Here is a 15,598-nt window from a genome sequence, read left to right as displayed (position 1 = left end):
TGTACCCTGAGTACCCAATTACAAAGTAGCAGTACTGATACATGGGCAGAAGGGTTAGCCACAAGAGCTCCAAGACTACTATACAACTCTGGGCTCAAACAATGTGGACTTCCATCTACGGTGTCACACTTCATTCCTGTACTTTGTGACAGGTTCTCTTTAACCTTTAGCTTGTACATGCACACATTTTCCTTCTGAAGCAAAAAAGATGCACAGAATGGATCACTTGATGTTGCATGTATGCAGAAATGCCAGTAAACAGCTGAGTTTTTAGGACACTTTTATTTAGAACAACCATACAGCATATACAAACATTATAAATCCTTAATATTGCTAGCTGACAACCTAACACATCAATTATAGCCTAGGACTAAATATTTATGATATGAAATAAAGCAAACAAAACAATTCTAGAAATCAGTCAGATTTCTTTTCACTGGTACTGGATTGTAGGACCCCCCCTCCCAGATCTATGCCACCCCCAACTTTCTGTAGATTGCAGGAACAGAGTCATCCCACTCAGCTAGGTAACATGTACCAGCAACAGGGCGCCCAAGTTTATATTTATGGCGGAAATTTTTTGCTTTAAATTTTTCCCGATGTTCAGCGGATGTGTCACCCAAAATCGGTTCATCGCATTTTAGCGGCCCATTCTGTTTATAGACAAGCAGTGTGTACCTGTGAAGACCTGTATTGGGCAGCAGGAGACATAAAAATCTAATGATTGATCATGATCAGAATCAGAATCTTATCAATCAGAAATATGCAATACATATAGTATATACATTTCTCTTATCTGCCATCAAAAATTTTGCCAAACCAGTTATTGTATTTGTTTAACTTTGTTTAACCTGATGTTTTCATCATTGCGAGATGCCAGAGTGTTTAGGTGTAAGATGTGGCAAGAAAAAAAAAAAACATGTTGCATATAACGTATTATAAAGCAGTGAAACTGACATTCACTGAAACATTCCCTGGTGTAGAATCTTCCAGGTCTATGTGTTACAGTGGCCATAATTGATTCTTCACCAGGCAATGTATCAGCGAATGTCATATTCACAGCTTTATAAATATACCCCTTTGAGTACATCTTTGTGATAAAAGCACTTTTTTTCATGTTTTGATTCCTAAAAAAAAGCTGCACGTGCTGATTTGCCAGAAATCCATTGTGCTTCTACCTTTCTGTTTAAGCTGTCAACATTTCTCATCATAGCCCCTTTGCTACACTGAAATCTCAAATAGTGTCCTAAACCCTGCCCTGTTTTCTTTTGATGGGCTACAAAACACCCTCTGACCTCTATACCACAAGGAGGTGTTCTGTAGTACAAGGACAGAACTGAGCTGGGCTGACAACACTGCTTGGGGTGCAGCAGGGGTACTGTATGGTCAGCTCAAACACAAACACAAATTCAACGGATATTACTCTGTACTTGCAGGAATAAAACATTGGGTAATGTTTATATTTGTCCTGATTGATTACACCTAAATGAAGATCCAGGGTTCCTTTTTTATTTCCATCACCAAGGGACAAAACATGTTCTTTATTTATAAACATGTTTTTTTTTTAGTGGTGGTTAAGATTTTAAAATGGAGATTTGAAAAACAGATTTTTCTAAATACTGATTGAAGTGATATGCAGTAGTTTCTGCTCCCCTATGCAAGTAATTCTGCTAGGAGAGAAGAGAAGCAGAGTAATGGCAAACTGAGCGTCTGCTCCCTCTAGTGGCCACACAACAAATATCTATGTTTGGTGGAAGAACAAAAATGTAGGAAACTTTAGTATAGAAAAATGTAAATCTCGCAAAAAAACCTCTTTACAGTACAGGCTGAAATAATAGGCCGACATATAAACTAAATGAGAATACAGTATTTTTTTCATTAATGGGTTTAGGTTCTGTATAAGGGCAAAGCTATCCGGGCAAACAGCTAAATGCACAAATACATATAAGAGAGCTGTTTTACCTGCTAAAGGATTTGTATCTGTCCATTCTTAGAAATTTTACAGCTGTACCATATAGCACAACCCTATCTTGCAGGAGAGGAAACTGATCTTTCTTTGCTGTATGTTTGGTTTTACTTACAGATCTCATCCTCACTACCAACATATCAGTGGACCATGAAAGGAGAAGCAGTACACACTTAAGCTTGACTTTTTTTAGTTTGCTTTCCTAAAGGTATGTAAGGTAATTGGCTTATAGGGTTTAAAATTGTACCTAGATGCTGAGAATGCCCCTCTAACTAAACCATGCATTAAAAGTGCATAGAGTGACCCTGATGCTGGAATAAATCTATTATGAATGATTATAATAGATAGAATTTAGGGTATACAATGTTATACCTATAAGGATCCCTGATACCCACAGTTTACTTTTTTCCTACTTACACTTACATTTTTTTTATTTATTATCATATAATATTATTATTATTATTATTATTAATAATATTAATAATAATAATAATAATAATAATAATAATAATAAAAAACAGTATTTATATAGCGCCAACATATTACGCAGCGCTGTACATTAAATAGGGGTTGCAAATGACAGACGTATACAGACATGGACACTTATATATAAAACTAACCTGTGTCTTTTCCAGGTGCAGAGCTGACAAACTTGGTAAGTGCACATCCACTGTTGAGATCATTTCCTTTCATGTTCACTATTATACAGTGATGCCATTCCCTTGTAGGAAAAAATACAATAATCAGTTTTCATCAATCAAAATCAGTTTTCATCAATCAAAATTTTTAGTTATCTTTGTATTCGATTTGATGACTACGAATGCTTAAATCAGGACTTTGTGTTATAACCGGCCTTATAAAGAATCTCTCATTTATAAAAAGCTATAAAGTGCAGGAACATACATGCAGCAGCTCTCATTTTCTTACTGCTATGTCCAAATGCTGGGCCAGTCTGTACAGAAACAGCTGCAACATATCTGCGTAACAGCTTGTCCAGTCCTTCACATTCCCACCAACCCCTCTGTATTTTATATCTTCTATCAGCTCTCTCTTTTTTGTAATTGTCAGATGCACTTTAAAAGCACACTGTAACTGAACAGGAACATAATTAGTTGTTCAATGACTCCAGTGATGCCTGCCCTTTATCCTGAACATCAGCTGATCTGATAGCTAGGTACCTTGAGTGTTGGAATTCATTTATTCCAAAACATGTAGAACCTGAATTTAGGGAAAATTCAGTATGTTTCTAGTTCTACCAATATTTGCTCAACTTAGGAGGCATAGAAGGTGGAGGCTGCACGATTAAGAGTCAAGTGATGTACAGTTCCCACTACAATCCACATTTGAAGCCTAACATTTATACTCTAATATAAGTCGATTGAAGTAGAAACTGAGACCCCTTTTTTTTACCTGAGAACACAACTAAAATGGTTGACTCAATTATAACCCAAGGATGCTTGGTTTGCAGTTGAGGGAGGGAGTTCTCACCTGGGAGCTTTATCGCACCTTCAGTCACTGTCCTTTATGCTGGTCATTAATCATACCTCATAACTGTTGTTTGAGTTCTTACATTTTGGATTACCACTATTATAGACTTTAGATCAGGGTTTATCAACCAGGGTTCTTCCAAAGGTTGCTAGGGGGTCCTTGGGCAATGAGCAGTTTGTGCCTCTCAGGTAAGTTTATTAGATACCAATGAACTTTCTGGCTATCTGTAAGGGTGACATTCTTCCCACTGGCCAGCAATGTAAGAGACATTCTTCACACTGATCACCACACTAATAAACTGTGGTTATAGTAATTATAACAAGGGTTTCCTTGAAGACTTTAAAGTGTGTTCAAGGGGTTCCCCAGTTGAGAATTACTGCTCTAGATGATGAAGATTATTCTCATTCAGCTGTGAGAAGAGTTTATTCATCTACAAGCTGAGAACTAATTCTGAACAACGCAAAATGTTTGAATTTTGTTTTGCCAGAGTTTTAACAAGTAAATCAACTTATTTATTTCACTTTTGCAACTTAAGCACTGCAGTTTTGAAACATAAGATATCTTTCGTGTCTGACCTTAAAAAAAATCATAAGAATACTAATCAAATTTAGATCCAGCTCTGGAGTAAGGTAACCTGGGCACCACATTTGGCCCTAATAACCCAAAGGCCGCCTTTTTTTATGTGACAGTAATCGCAGACAAAGATTGTCCATACAGGCAGATTACAAAACTCAGCCTGGTTAGGAAGTTTTAGACTTGGAGTTATGTTCCCTAAGCCTGACAGAATGAGCAACCTGTTGACTTTCTGCACTTCTTACATCCAGAGACTGGCGTCAACATTAAACAACAGATATATGACTAATAATAATATGATATGAAGTAATTAATTAATTAGTATATTAATGAATAATATGAAATAACATTTTTTTAAAAATAATATTCTCACCCAATACTGGGATCTTCTCTGCAAGGTACATCAGGATCAGTAAAAATAAATGTATACAACGAATTAGGATCCATGCCTTCCCAATGTATAGATGACAACTCTTTTACCTAAAATATATAAAAATAAAGTTATTTATGATATAAACAGCAACATCATGTAACCATGATTTCTAGGGTCCAGCAACAAAAGGCCAGCAGCTAGGATGAGGTACCACAGAAGGTGAATGTTAGAGACCAGTGTGAACAACAAAGAAACAGTAGATAAGGTTAGCTAGCATGGCAGCAGTATGTTAGGTTGTCAGGTATATAACTTTCTGCAATAAGAAAGAGGATCCATAACAAATTAAAAAGTGGTTGGTGCTGGGACCTTATTGATGGACGGCTCTTGATCTGATCAAATAATGATGTTTTAGGGCCCCCCCTGGGGTCTGAGAAAACAGAGGCACATATTTCCATTCTATGGATCAGGGTGGAAGGCTGAATTAAAGGAATACTGTACATTACTCCCAATTGCCTGACTCACAGATTTATTGGTGATCCTGGACATGGATATTCTCCTGAGGGATGCCTCATTAAAATCCCATTAACCCCCATTACCTGTTCTAAATGTTCACTAGGATTTGTTTTCACAGTAAAATTCTGACCCTAAAAGCAATGCTTAGGTTGGTGGTACAAATATTTGGAATAGATTAGAACTGCCTTTTGATGGCACTTGCAAAAGAGTGGTTAACGTCCAGTGTGTCAGTAAACCTGCAGCTCCCTGTGTCGCCTGTTGGTGGCATAGTGGTTTAGCATGCCTTGCATGTACTTCCACTGGCAACCAGCTGGTGGTGTGCTGCAAGTTACCTCCTGCTTTGGCAACACCTGAGGCTTGTAATTAGGAGGACTATATATTCTGGCCACACAAGCCTCTCTTTACCTTAGCATTGGATCCAAATCCCAGGACTTGACTTCTTGCTGGTGATCTGGACACTTTGTCCTTTGACATCCTGTCCTAGCCCTGCTCATGATATTCTTATCTGTTCAGTGTGTTGCACTATTAACTGTTTGCTGTGCCGTGGATGCATTCACTTACAATAAACACAATTAAGTTACTCCGGACTTGTGGCAATTCAGTGTATTCTGCCAATGCATGTTCCTGTTGGTAGAAATCCTGACATAGTCACTGCCCTGGAGGAATGAGCTTTAGACTGGTGCCAACAAAATCAAAAAAAGCAAGTCTGTGTTAATCATAGTGATGTACTACATACTGTTTATGCCCAAGCATGTCCTTTACATAAAAAGGCATGCACAGAAGGACCCTTTTGGTGAAAAGGGAAAAAAATTGCCAATCTCACCCATGCGCAGTGAGATCAGCAAGTTTTTTCCAACCTACGTCACCCGATCTTGCACCTGGGTTGAGGGGAAGAAGAAACTGGAAGAAGAGGCAAACATGAGATGACAAGGAGCAAACAGGCACAGAAAAGGGCAATGAAAGGAGAAGAGGACAATAAAGTGTTAAATTTCAGCATGGAAAGGAAACATCTTAGCTCACAGCATTGCCTCTCACACCTTCTATCAGCACATAGGCATGGACATATGGAAATTCCCAATTATGAAGCTAAGGTTAAATAAATGGCAGGACAGAAATCAAAACAGATGAAAATGGAGGACCAAGGCAGCATAGATGGGAAAGAGTGGATGACTTTGCAGTCTATTCATTTGAGACTAACCAGAGAAATTAAGCCATTTACTGCACTGCACCTCACTAAAATGTGGGTGATTTAATACTTGATCACGTGATTCATGATCATTAAATGAGAGAATGTGAAGAAAAACCCACCATTCTATACATTTGACAATGACACAACTAGTTTTCAGAGCTTATTAGATTACTATACTGACTGCAGATATACTAGTGTAAATATCACACACCTACTGCACATATTGGTGTAATTATTAGTATGATCGTTTAAATTCTAACAATGTCTATAAACACAATATAAAGACTAATAATTGCCAAACCAAATCCATCAGGATTATTAAACCTCAAAATCAACACAAATTGTATTTTTGACATAGCTGTACATATTTTGAAGTCACAGTTTTCAGGAAAACAGAGCATATCTTTTTTAAAAAAAGAATTTGGAATGGCCATGGGTGTATCTAATGATATGTGAATAAGCATTCAATTTAAACAATTATGTATGCATAGCTTTAGACCTGATTAATAAATACACTACAAAAGTATTCATTTAGCATTGATCCTGCACAACTTTTTCGCATAAACATGAATGTTCTGCCAAGCATCCCTGTTTATGATAAATATTAGATTGTAGATGCAAAATAACTCAACTAAAAGCAACAGTCATAGGAAAATCACATATACCACACTACAGTCGTATAATAGATACATGTAAATGGTAACAACATTTCAAGCAGTTCTATAATTGAGTACTTATAAAGATTTGGGATTAGTATGGACATGTAAAGTTTACCACAGCAGTCAAACAGATCAAGAAATGATTGCATCTTACTGATTGCTGCATGTTTCCACACTGTGCTTTGTAATATATGTGATGCTGATATTCATGGCATGTTTATACAATATAGCTTTGCATTGCTGCATACCTGAGAAGGTGTAAGAATTTGTCCCAGGTTTTCCACACAAACTGATCCAAACGTGGCTACCAGTGGATGTTCTGGCTTTTCATCCACGTGGTGAAGTTCCAGGGGTCCATTCCACTCCTCAATGTTGACTGGCATTGTTAGTATGAGATACACACAGGGCTATAACTCACAAAAAAATGAGTTGTGCTGATCTTGTTATATATAAGGGTCCCTCCCTTCTCCAGAGGTAGCGAATAGGATGCGGGCATTGTGCTGTCCAATTGGTGATCACTAACAGCAGAAGACATCCCATGTTGGCAGAACTTTAGAAATAGGTGTGCCAAATTTGTCTATTCATTCCAATGTTTGCATTGGCATGGAAGGAGAAATCTTTATTTTCTTTGAAATCTGAAAAAGCTTGGATGTTTCTCAGAGCTCAGTTCAAGCTGTTTACAATTAGAAAATATTTTTTTTACTTGATGGAACAAAAAAGAACCACTTTTCTGAAATTTTAGAACTAGGGCCAGATTTAGAGTTCCTGCCCCCAAGCCACATCTCTTGTGCGGACCTCCATGTTACCCCCAATCCACTGAATAGCCATATTGTAGTCAGATACCATACTCAGTAAGGAGGGCACAGTCAGATATTAGAAACAAGATGTGTCCGTGTCTATGGTCTGCCTATGGCAGATCTTCTAACCCTGACCACAGCTTATGTTGTTCATGGAACCTATCACAGATATAGCAGAACACTGCACCTGGCAATTCCACAGCTCTACAACCACAATTTACTAACACCCCTACCAAATAATTGTAATATTTCTCCAGCTGAGCACCAAAATGTCCGTGGAAATATTACTACCAGACAAATAGTTTTGTTCCCTATTTCTCAATATGTAACAGTATGTCTCTTACCATTGACTGAACAGTGTATTGTCCTTGGAAATAATATTGCAATGTAGTGCAGTGAGAATGGAATAACCCATAGCAACCAGAAATCATCTGACTCATCAACTAGGGTCTAATATGTTTAAATTGTATGAATGATACACAATTTTTTTTAGATTACAAATTGTTAACTTTCCAGCATAAAGAACTATGAACCCTTACGTTGGGTATATGTATATGTATTACGATGCATCATATTTGGTTTAAGATTAGTAAAGTAAACTTAGTAAATGCATATGTATTTGCATAAAGTAATTAATTAGCATTCAGAGTTTGGTACATCTGATAAAGATATATAACATTATAGAAACTACAAACACTATTTTTGAGACTCATCACAAGTAACTTGTGAAGTTCCTAAACATGAAATCCTAAAAGTTCATAAAAAGGATTAAATAAATGCAACCAAATCATGCAGAGGAAACTATTTTCTTGTGTCATAAATCTAAAGTTCTATTTAACCTCCTTGCAGTTAAGCCCGACCTTCGCTCGGGCAAAAAAAATTTTGGTACAGAAATCTAGACCTCAGTGTAACGCTTAGGTGGTTAAGTGCGTTACACGGGGTAGGTACCACAATTACACAGATCACATTGATTTACTGCTTAACTCAGGCCCTCCAATATTTCACTGTTTTTACCCCAATACCTTGCTGTTTTCATTTCAGATCACTCAATGTTAATTGCTTTCGCACCTATCACCTAAAGCGTTGCTGCTTTTACTTTGATCAAGTGATAATTTCAAATCTTAACAGTACCAACAAAAAAAAAAAAACACAAAGAACTAAATTTTGCTTGCTTTAGAAATAGCATATTACTATGTCTATGATCTGCAGAACACCCAGATCCTTTCTAAATTCAATCAAACTTTACATTTATCAACGTATAACCTTATTTGTCTTTTTGTTGCCTAATCAAACAATGCATTCAAATTTGTTTATAACTTAGAAACATCACATAAGAACTTCATACCATTCATTTATTCTATAGCTTGGTGTCATCTGTAAACACAGAAATTGTAGTTTAAATCTCAAACTGTCTGTCTTTTATAAATAGTGTAGAAGTAGAGCTTTTAATGTTAAACTCGGTGTAGATCACTAACACATCATTAACCTCCCTAGCGGTTAATTTCTTACCGGTTTTATATGTCTAAAAGCAGTACATTATTTTTCATGAAAATTTATTTTACAGTATAGTATGATAGTATGAGTATAATAAAGTTTGAAACACAAAATCATGTAAAAATAATAAATTGAATTAATTAAAAAATCTATATATTTAAAAAAAAATGTTTAATTATTTTTAATTATTTTTTTTTAAATACATATTATACTCATACTATATACTGTACTCATACTGCTTTTACACATATAAATCCAATGCATTGCATTTAATACAGTTATTTTGTACAAATGGATTTTGAATTTACCGCCCCACCGGCAACGTACACACGCACCAACGTCACCAGGAACTCCCCGGTGACTCATCGGATGCAGAAGCCGGCCAGAGGAAGAAGACGGAGATTGCGGCGATGGACAACGCGGGACGCCGGTGGATCAGGTAAGACTCTATTTACTATTACCTATCATAGCATTACCTACCCCAAGAGTGACTCGGGGTTACTGCTTTTAGCATTTTTTTTCTACCCCGAGTCACCCTCGGGGTTACCTCTAGGGAGCTTAATCACTGCTCTTTTACCTAAGTCTTTATTCTCCTGAAATTGGTTAATATGATCCCACTGGAAACATTTAGCTTCTCATTGCATAACATGTGGCATTACTACAGATATCTGTTTCAGAAAGCTATGTACAGAACCCTGCAAGCCCTGTGATACCTGCATGCATTGCAGAGTCTTATGATTAAAATAAATATAAATTGATCTTTGCAATCGACTACAAGTGTTTAGTATACCATTCACTTGTTTGATAAATAATAGAAAAACAAAAAACAATCCCCTGCCAGTTTAACATTCTGCCTGATTTTTTCATGTACATTGCTGCATAATATTCAATATAATATAAATATTTAATTATAATTATATAATTATAATTATTTATTATTTAATTATTATATAATTAATTCAATAGACCTAATTTATTAAGGCTCCCTAAGGCTGGAGAGGATACACTTTTAACAGTGAAGCTGGGTGATCCAGTAAAGTGTATCCTCCCCAGTCTTGAAGAGCTTTATTAAACCAATTTTCTCATCTAATACAACACTTATCGGTACAGTGCTGCATAATATGTTGGTGCTATTAAAAAAATACTGTTTAATAATAATAATCTAATCCACCTTTCCCTTTTTACCAGTATATTGTCCTTAACAAAAATGAATACAATAAAGTTGTACAGTTAGGATGCAAGAAGTCCGAGGCAAACAAAACTTACTTTTGACTCAATTTAGCCGAGGTCCAACAAGCTAAAAATTATTGCCTCCTGCAGAACATACAGCTTTAGTTCTAAACCAAAAATGGGTTTGTCAAATTTCTACAGAGAGACTACTGCTTCCACATAGATAGCAAGGGTGCCATTCTGCACCATGCTGGCAGGGAACAAGTTTTTTTACTCAGGCTGTGGCTGTTTACCAAAGAAAACAGTTTTTGTTTTAATTGTTCTTGAATAGATTTAGCCAATGTAAAGATATAAGCCAATTTTGAGGTCTAAACTTGATAGTTTGTGGATAGTTTATGGGAGGTGTGAGCTCTCTACACATTTAGGGATCACTTTATAGTGTTATAGTGAGGGATGATGATGAGGAATCAAACATATCAGCAGGAATGTTCTGATGTGTCTAAATATTGCTCTGCAATTGTTTGGAGAATCATAGCAGACCACATTTCTACCAGAACCGATGAGAGATTGGAACTCGAGAAATTTCCAATTTTTAAATTTTTCTTCTAAATGTTTAAGCAATGGGGCCAAATGTTTGATTATGCACATTTTCCAAACTGAACAATGCTGGATAATGAGAATAATGAATCACACATGGATGTCTGTTCTGTGTGTAACAGTCTGTAAGAAAATATTGCTATGTAAACATTAACTTAGATCCAAGAGCAGAACAGTTGATGTTTTCACATTTGTAACCCGATTTTGAAGCTGATAGATATATGCATATGGCACTATTACAGCAGGTTTTGGCTGGATTGTCACTTCTCAGTGGTCAGATTTCAGAATACTACAGAACATTGTAGAACATGTGTCACCTGAGGCTCATGTCTTCAATGTACTATACACCGCTCTAGTGTAGGGAGAATGTAAACCTTGCAGAAAACAATATTGCAGATTGTTTGTTTTTCACCATTTTTTAACTCCTTTTTTTCACTTTTTCTGTCACTCCCACAAGAAGCACAAATCTCTCTCTTTTTCTCCTCTCATTCACCAGAGACCTGAACCTTCTCTCTTTCCTGCAAAGCTGCCAGGAAACCCATACAGGCAACACTGTCCTGATACATCAATCAGCCAAAACATTGAAATCACCGACAGATGACGTGACGTGAATAACACTGATTTTCTTATTACAATAACATCTATCAAGGGATGGGATGTATTAAGCACCACATGGACAGGCAGCTCTTCATGTTAAAATATTGGAAGCAGGAAAAATGGGCAAATGTAAGGAACTGAACAACTAATGACAAGGGCAAAAGAATGATATTGTGATGTCCAAAATTGCAGATCTTGTGAGTTGTTTTTCATTATTCAGCTGCTAGTACCTACCATGGAACCATCCAGCAGTTCAAGAAAGGACAGGGGTTGGGAGAGGATAGGATTGCAGACACTGGCCATAGCTCATTGATGTGCTTTGGGAGATCAGGATGGGGACAAGCGTGTCTGTTTTTAACTGGAGAAAGGCTAGTAAAGTACAACTACATGAAAAATACCCATGTAGACAGGGCAGGATTAAGACCCTTAGGGGCCCTAAGCACTTAAAAGATTTTGGTGCCCCCCAAATCTATGTAATTCGAAATATTAACATTATTAAACCATAAAATAAAATTTAAATGAAACGAAACTTACAGTAAGATGGAAAAGAGTGTTTTTTTGTATACTTCCACTTTTTTTTAATTGCAAAGTCTTTGATCAGATTTTTAAAAAAGATGATGTAACACATCTGCTTTTATACTTCATAGAAATAAGGCATCCAGGCTGCCCTGTTGTTAGTTGTTCGGTGGGTTTTTTTTTTATATACTTCAACTGAGAAAATGAACGCCCAGCTGAGCAATTTGTGACCATTAATGTTAAAAATATACATAAGCCAATATCTACATTTGGAAAGGCACACTTAATATTGTCTTCTACTAAATATTTTTCTGCACTCTCTGAGAGTGCTCTTTTTATTGTATATCCTGGTTCAGCTCCACCATTTGCAGTATTGCACCATATGGCCCATGGTGAATTTAGCTATGGAAAATTTCTGTAGTGCCCCCTTCCCTTGATGCCCTAAGCACATGCTTATTTTGCTTAATGGTTAATCCACCCCTGCATGTAGGCCCCTGCCATTGCCTACAATTGCAACAAGTGTCAAAACTTGACCATGGAGCAGTGGAGGAAGGTGGCTTGGTCTAAGTTTTCTTTTAGATCATGTGAATGATTGGAGGTGTGATTGTCATTTACCTGGGAAGAGATGGCAGCATGATGAACTATGGAAGTAAGGCAGGTAGGCAGAGGCGGTGTCACTTAAAGGATTTGCTGCTAACTTCTTGGTGCCAGATACCACAGGGCACCTTCAGATCTTTTTAAGGAGTCCATGCTTTGACAAGTCAGAGATGTTTTGGTTGACTCATTGGGAAATTTTTTAATAAGGCAGGTGGTTTTATTGTTTTCACAGAACAGTGTGTGTAAAAAAACGCAAGAAATGTGTATTTTGCTTTTGATTACTGTTTTGAAAAGTTTGACAATGCTACATTTCACTGTTTTGTGAAATTTCTCTATAGAAATTACTATTTCTCATGGTAATATGGTAAGCCACACCCCTTAAATATTTAAAACATAAAAATGATAGGTAGATTATTGTTTTTTTTTTTTTTTTATAAACTGATAAATTTTCATGTCACTTTTTCACTAGCAAATACCTGGTGATATTGCCTACTTTTTGTTGCATTCTGACTAAATAAAGCATGAAAGCCACTTGCAACCCCTCAATTTGCTGATAATTCCTATAGTCCCATAGTCAGCTTTTCTGCCACACCCAGGGATGTTCTGCATAAAGCATTGTGAATCACAGTGGAGAATGTATTTCATTGGTTGATATTGATGTAATTTCATGTATGCTTGTAAGAAACAGGGCTTTGTTTTGGGGATACTGTCTTGTAAATACTATTTTATTTTTTAATGCAATGTACTGATAAAATAAGTAACAAACCAAGAAATGCATTCAATTTGAGAGTTAGTGAAAAAAATTTTGAAAATGCAATGGAACAATAATGTGTTTTTTTTTTGTTTTGTTTTGTTTTAAGCTTCCAAACAATTACTGCTGTGATAGAATGCAAGTCCAAGATATAAAATTTGTCAGCCATATTTTGCCAGTAAGAGAAAACATCACTGGGGGAGAGAAACATTTTGCAGAGTGTACATTGCATGTTTAATGTCCACCCTTTCTCTTTATCCATAAATTAGGATATTGTTATAGAATATATTTTTTGTATATATATTTCTATACATCAACAAATGTAAAAACCTCAAATTTGTTGATGTATAGAAAGGGAGACAAAACACATGAATGATACAGATATAGTACTACGCTACATAAGAAATTTGTAAGAACGCAGAGTAGAGTTTTAGCACTGAAGGACATAGGAAAGCAACTAATAAAGCATATGTTAGATCTAATTTATAACAAAAGGTTATAAAAACAGAGCATATTTTTATTCAAAGAAAGATGACAGAATGTTTTAAAAGTTTTGGGTATTAAAAAAATTCTATTAGTTAGAAGGGGCTATAAAACTACAAATTTGAAAAAAAGACATAAATCAAAAAACTATGTAATCATGGTGTGCTTGCACTCTGTTCCTGAAAATTTGAATTGGGACCAAAGTTTTATTTCATATAGTTCCTTCATAAAAAGTCTCAGAACCTTAGAGTCATGCACATGAGTTCAGCTAACATTCTAGCACTGTGTGCTTCTGTTCTAAGGATTACAAACATCCCATTCCCTGTACTATTTGCAATCTCTCTCCTCCAGCTATCCCCTTTTCTCTTTGTGTGTATCCTCACATGAACCCAACCACTCCCTGTGTGCTGGACTTGTTTAGATTTGCCTGAAGACTTGGACTAAATCCTATGTTTCTGGAGATTGTGCCTAGTCATAGTGTCAACACATGCTAAAGAAAAGGTATTATTACTATGAAACATGATTCTGAACACAAGCATAATCAAGCACACCTGATTACTGGGCCCCATGGGTGCTTTGCTCTTAGTTTATTTTAGGTGAACCTGTGCCCAGATAATGCACACTAAAGTAATTACATGTTGCAAACAAGCAGTAAAAGCACAAAAAATGAATGCCAAGCAAAACAGTAACAGTATGCTAGCACATGCCATTTAGCAATCCAGTATTTTTGTTAAAAATGCCCATGGTGCTGCCCTTCCATTTCAATTTTACTAATTTTACTTTATTGGTCTTTCTCTCACAGGCTGGATATTATGTACTAGTCATTGTACTTGACTAAAGTTTATCTTTTGTTCTGACAAGGTGTTGTTTTTAAACCTTAACATAGAGAGGTTGGAATCTTTCAGCAGATCACCTTCATTCTTTCTCTGCCCATTAGTAGTTCAGCATCAAAACATATTGCTATGACTACAGTCCCAAATGATCATGAGACTTCTACTTCTGTGGTAAGGTCCGGGGTGATGACATAGGGCAACTCACAGATTCATTTACCTTGTGGCTAGAAACAAAGAAATTTATACAAGACTGTTAAAGATATAATAAAAAAGTGAGTTTAGCTTCTCATTGACTTTTTTTTAAAAAATGGGAGGTAACAAGCATAAACTTAAATTATTGTGCATTGTGCTTACATAAAAGATCTTACTGCCCTGCCACCCTTTCCTGATGCCATTAAAAATAAAGTTTTTGCCAAATATAGGTTAGAAACCAGCCACCTTTAAAAAAAAAAAAACTTTTTTAAGTTATAAGGATGGTCCTCTTTCGCTGGATGGCACTGCGAATTACAATATGTCCTACTTTTCTTTAGCCCAATCAAAGGTGTTAGTAATATTCCAAATTTTATTAAAGTGTGAGCTCTTACATAATATTTATATAACTGTTGGGTGATTTAAATCAAAAAGATAGAAAGACACAATGCAGTAATTTGTTCCCTAAGAAGTGGGACAATATTACAGCTAAGAGGTCCTGGTTTCTTTCTTGCTCAGGACTCCAATTGTATCTAAGCCATGCACACACAGACATTTAGGAAGTAGTGCGGCTTCCACAGGTGTTGTATTTGAAAATGTATGCAACTAAAACCTGTTATTATCAAATAACAGTGTACTTGTTTTGTATGCTGTCTAGCTGGTATGTGTGTCTGTCAATGTTTGTGATATGTGTGTTCTGTTATTTCTCCTTTCTACATGACACTTGCTTTGTATTGATAGTTGTACTGTAAACTTTTTAGAGAAGTGTACATTTTTTGGCCATTTTCTTAGTTTTTACTAGTCTCTAGTGGT

At 36.1% G+C, this 15,598-nt stretch overlaps 1 protein-coding gene across 1 annotated transcript; it reads right to left on the bottom strand.

Moving 5' to 3' along the window:
- Positions 1–263: 263 nt before the first annotated feature.
- On the bottom strand, positions 264–7,169 carry LOC140333931 (phosphatidylethanolamine-binding protein 1-like). The gene is made up of 4 exons (XM_072415957.1): positions 7,010–7,169; positions 4,401–4,507; positions 2,587–2,687; positions 264–688 (listed from the first exon to the last, which is right to left on the bottom strand). Exons 1-4 carry the CDS (start codon positions 7,142–7,144, stop codon positions 471–473), a joined length of 561 nt encoding a protein of 186 aa, XP_072272058.1. The 5' UTR covers positions 7,145–7,169; the 3' UTR covers positions 264–470.
- Positions 7,170–15,598: the final 8,429 nt, after the last annotated feature.

This window comes from Pyxicephalus adspersus, chromosome 6 (genome assembly GCF_032062135.1).
Source record: "Pyxicephalus adspersus chromosome 6, UCB_Pads_2.0, whole genome shotgun sequence".
In the NCBI taxonomy this organism is placed as follows: Eukaryota; Metazoa; Chordata; class Amphibia; order Anura; family Pyxicephalidae; genus Pyxicephalus; species Pyxicephalus adspersus.
Note: the sequence above shows the minus strand (reverse complement) of the source record. Positions and strands in the feature narration are given on the sequence as shown.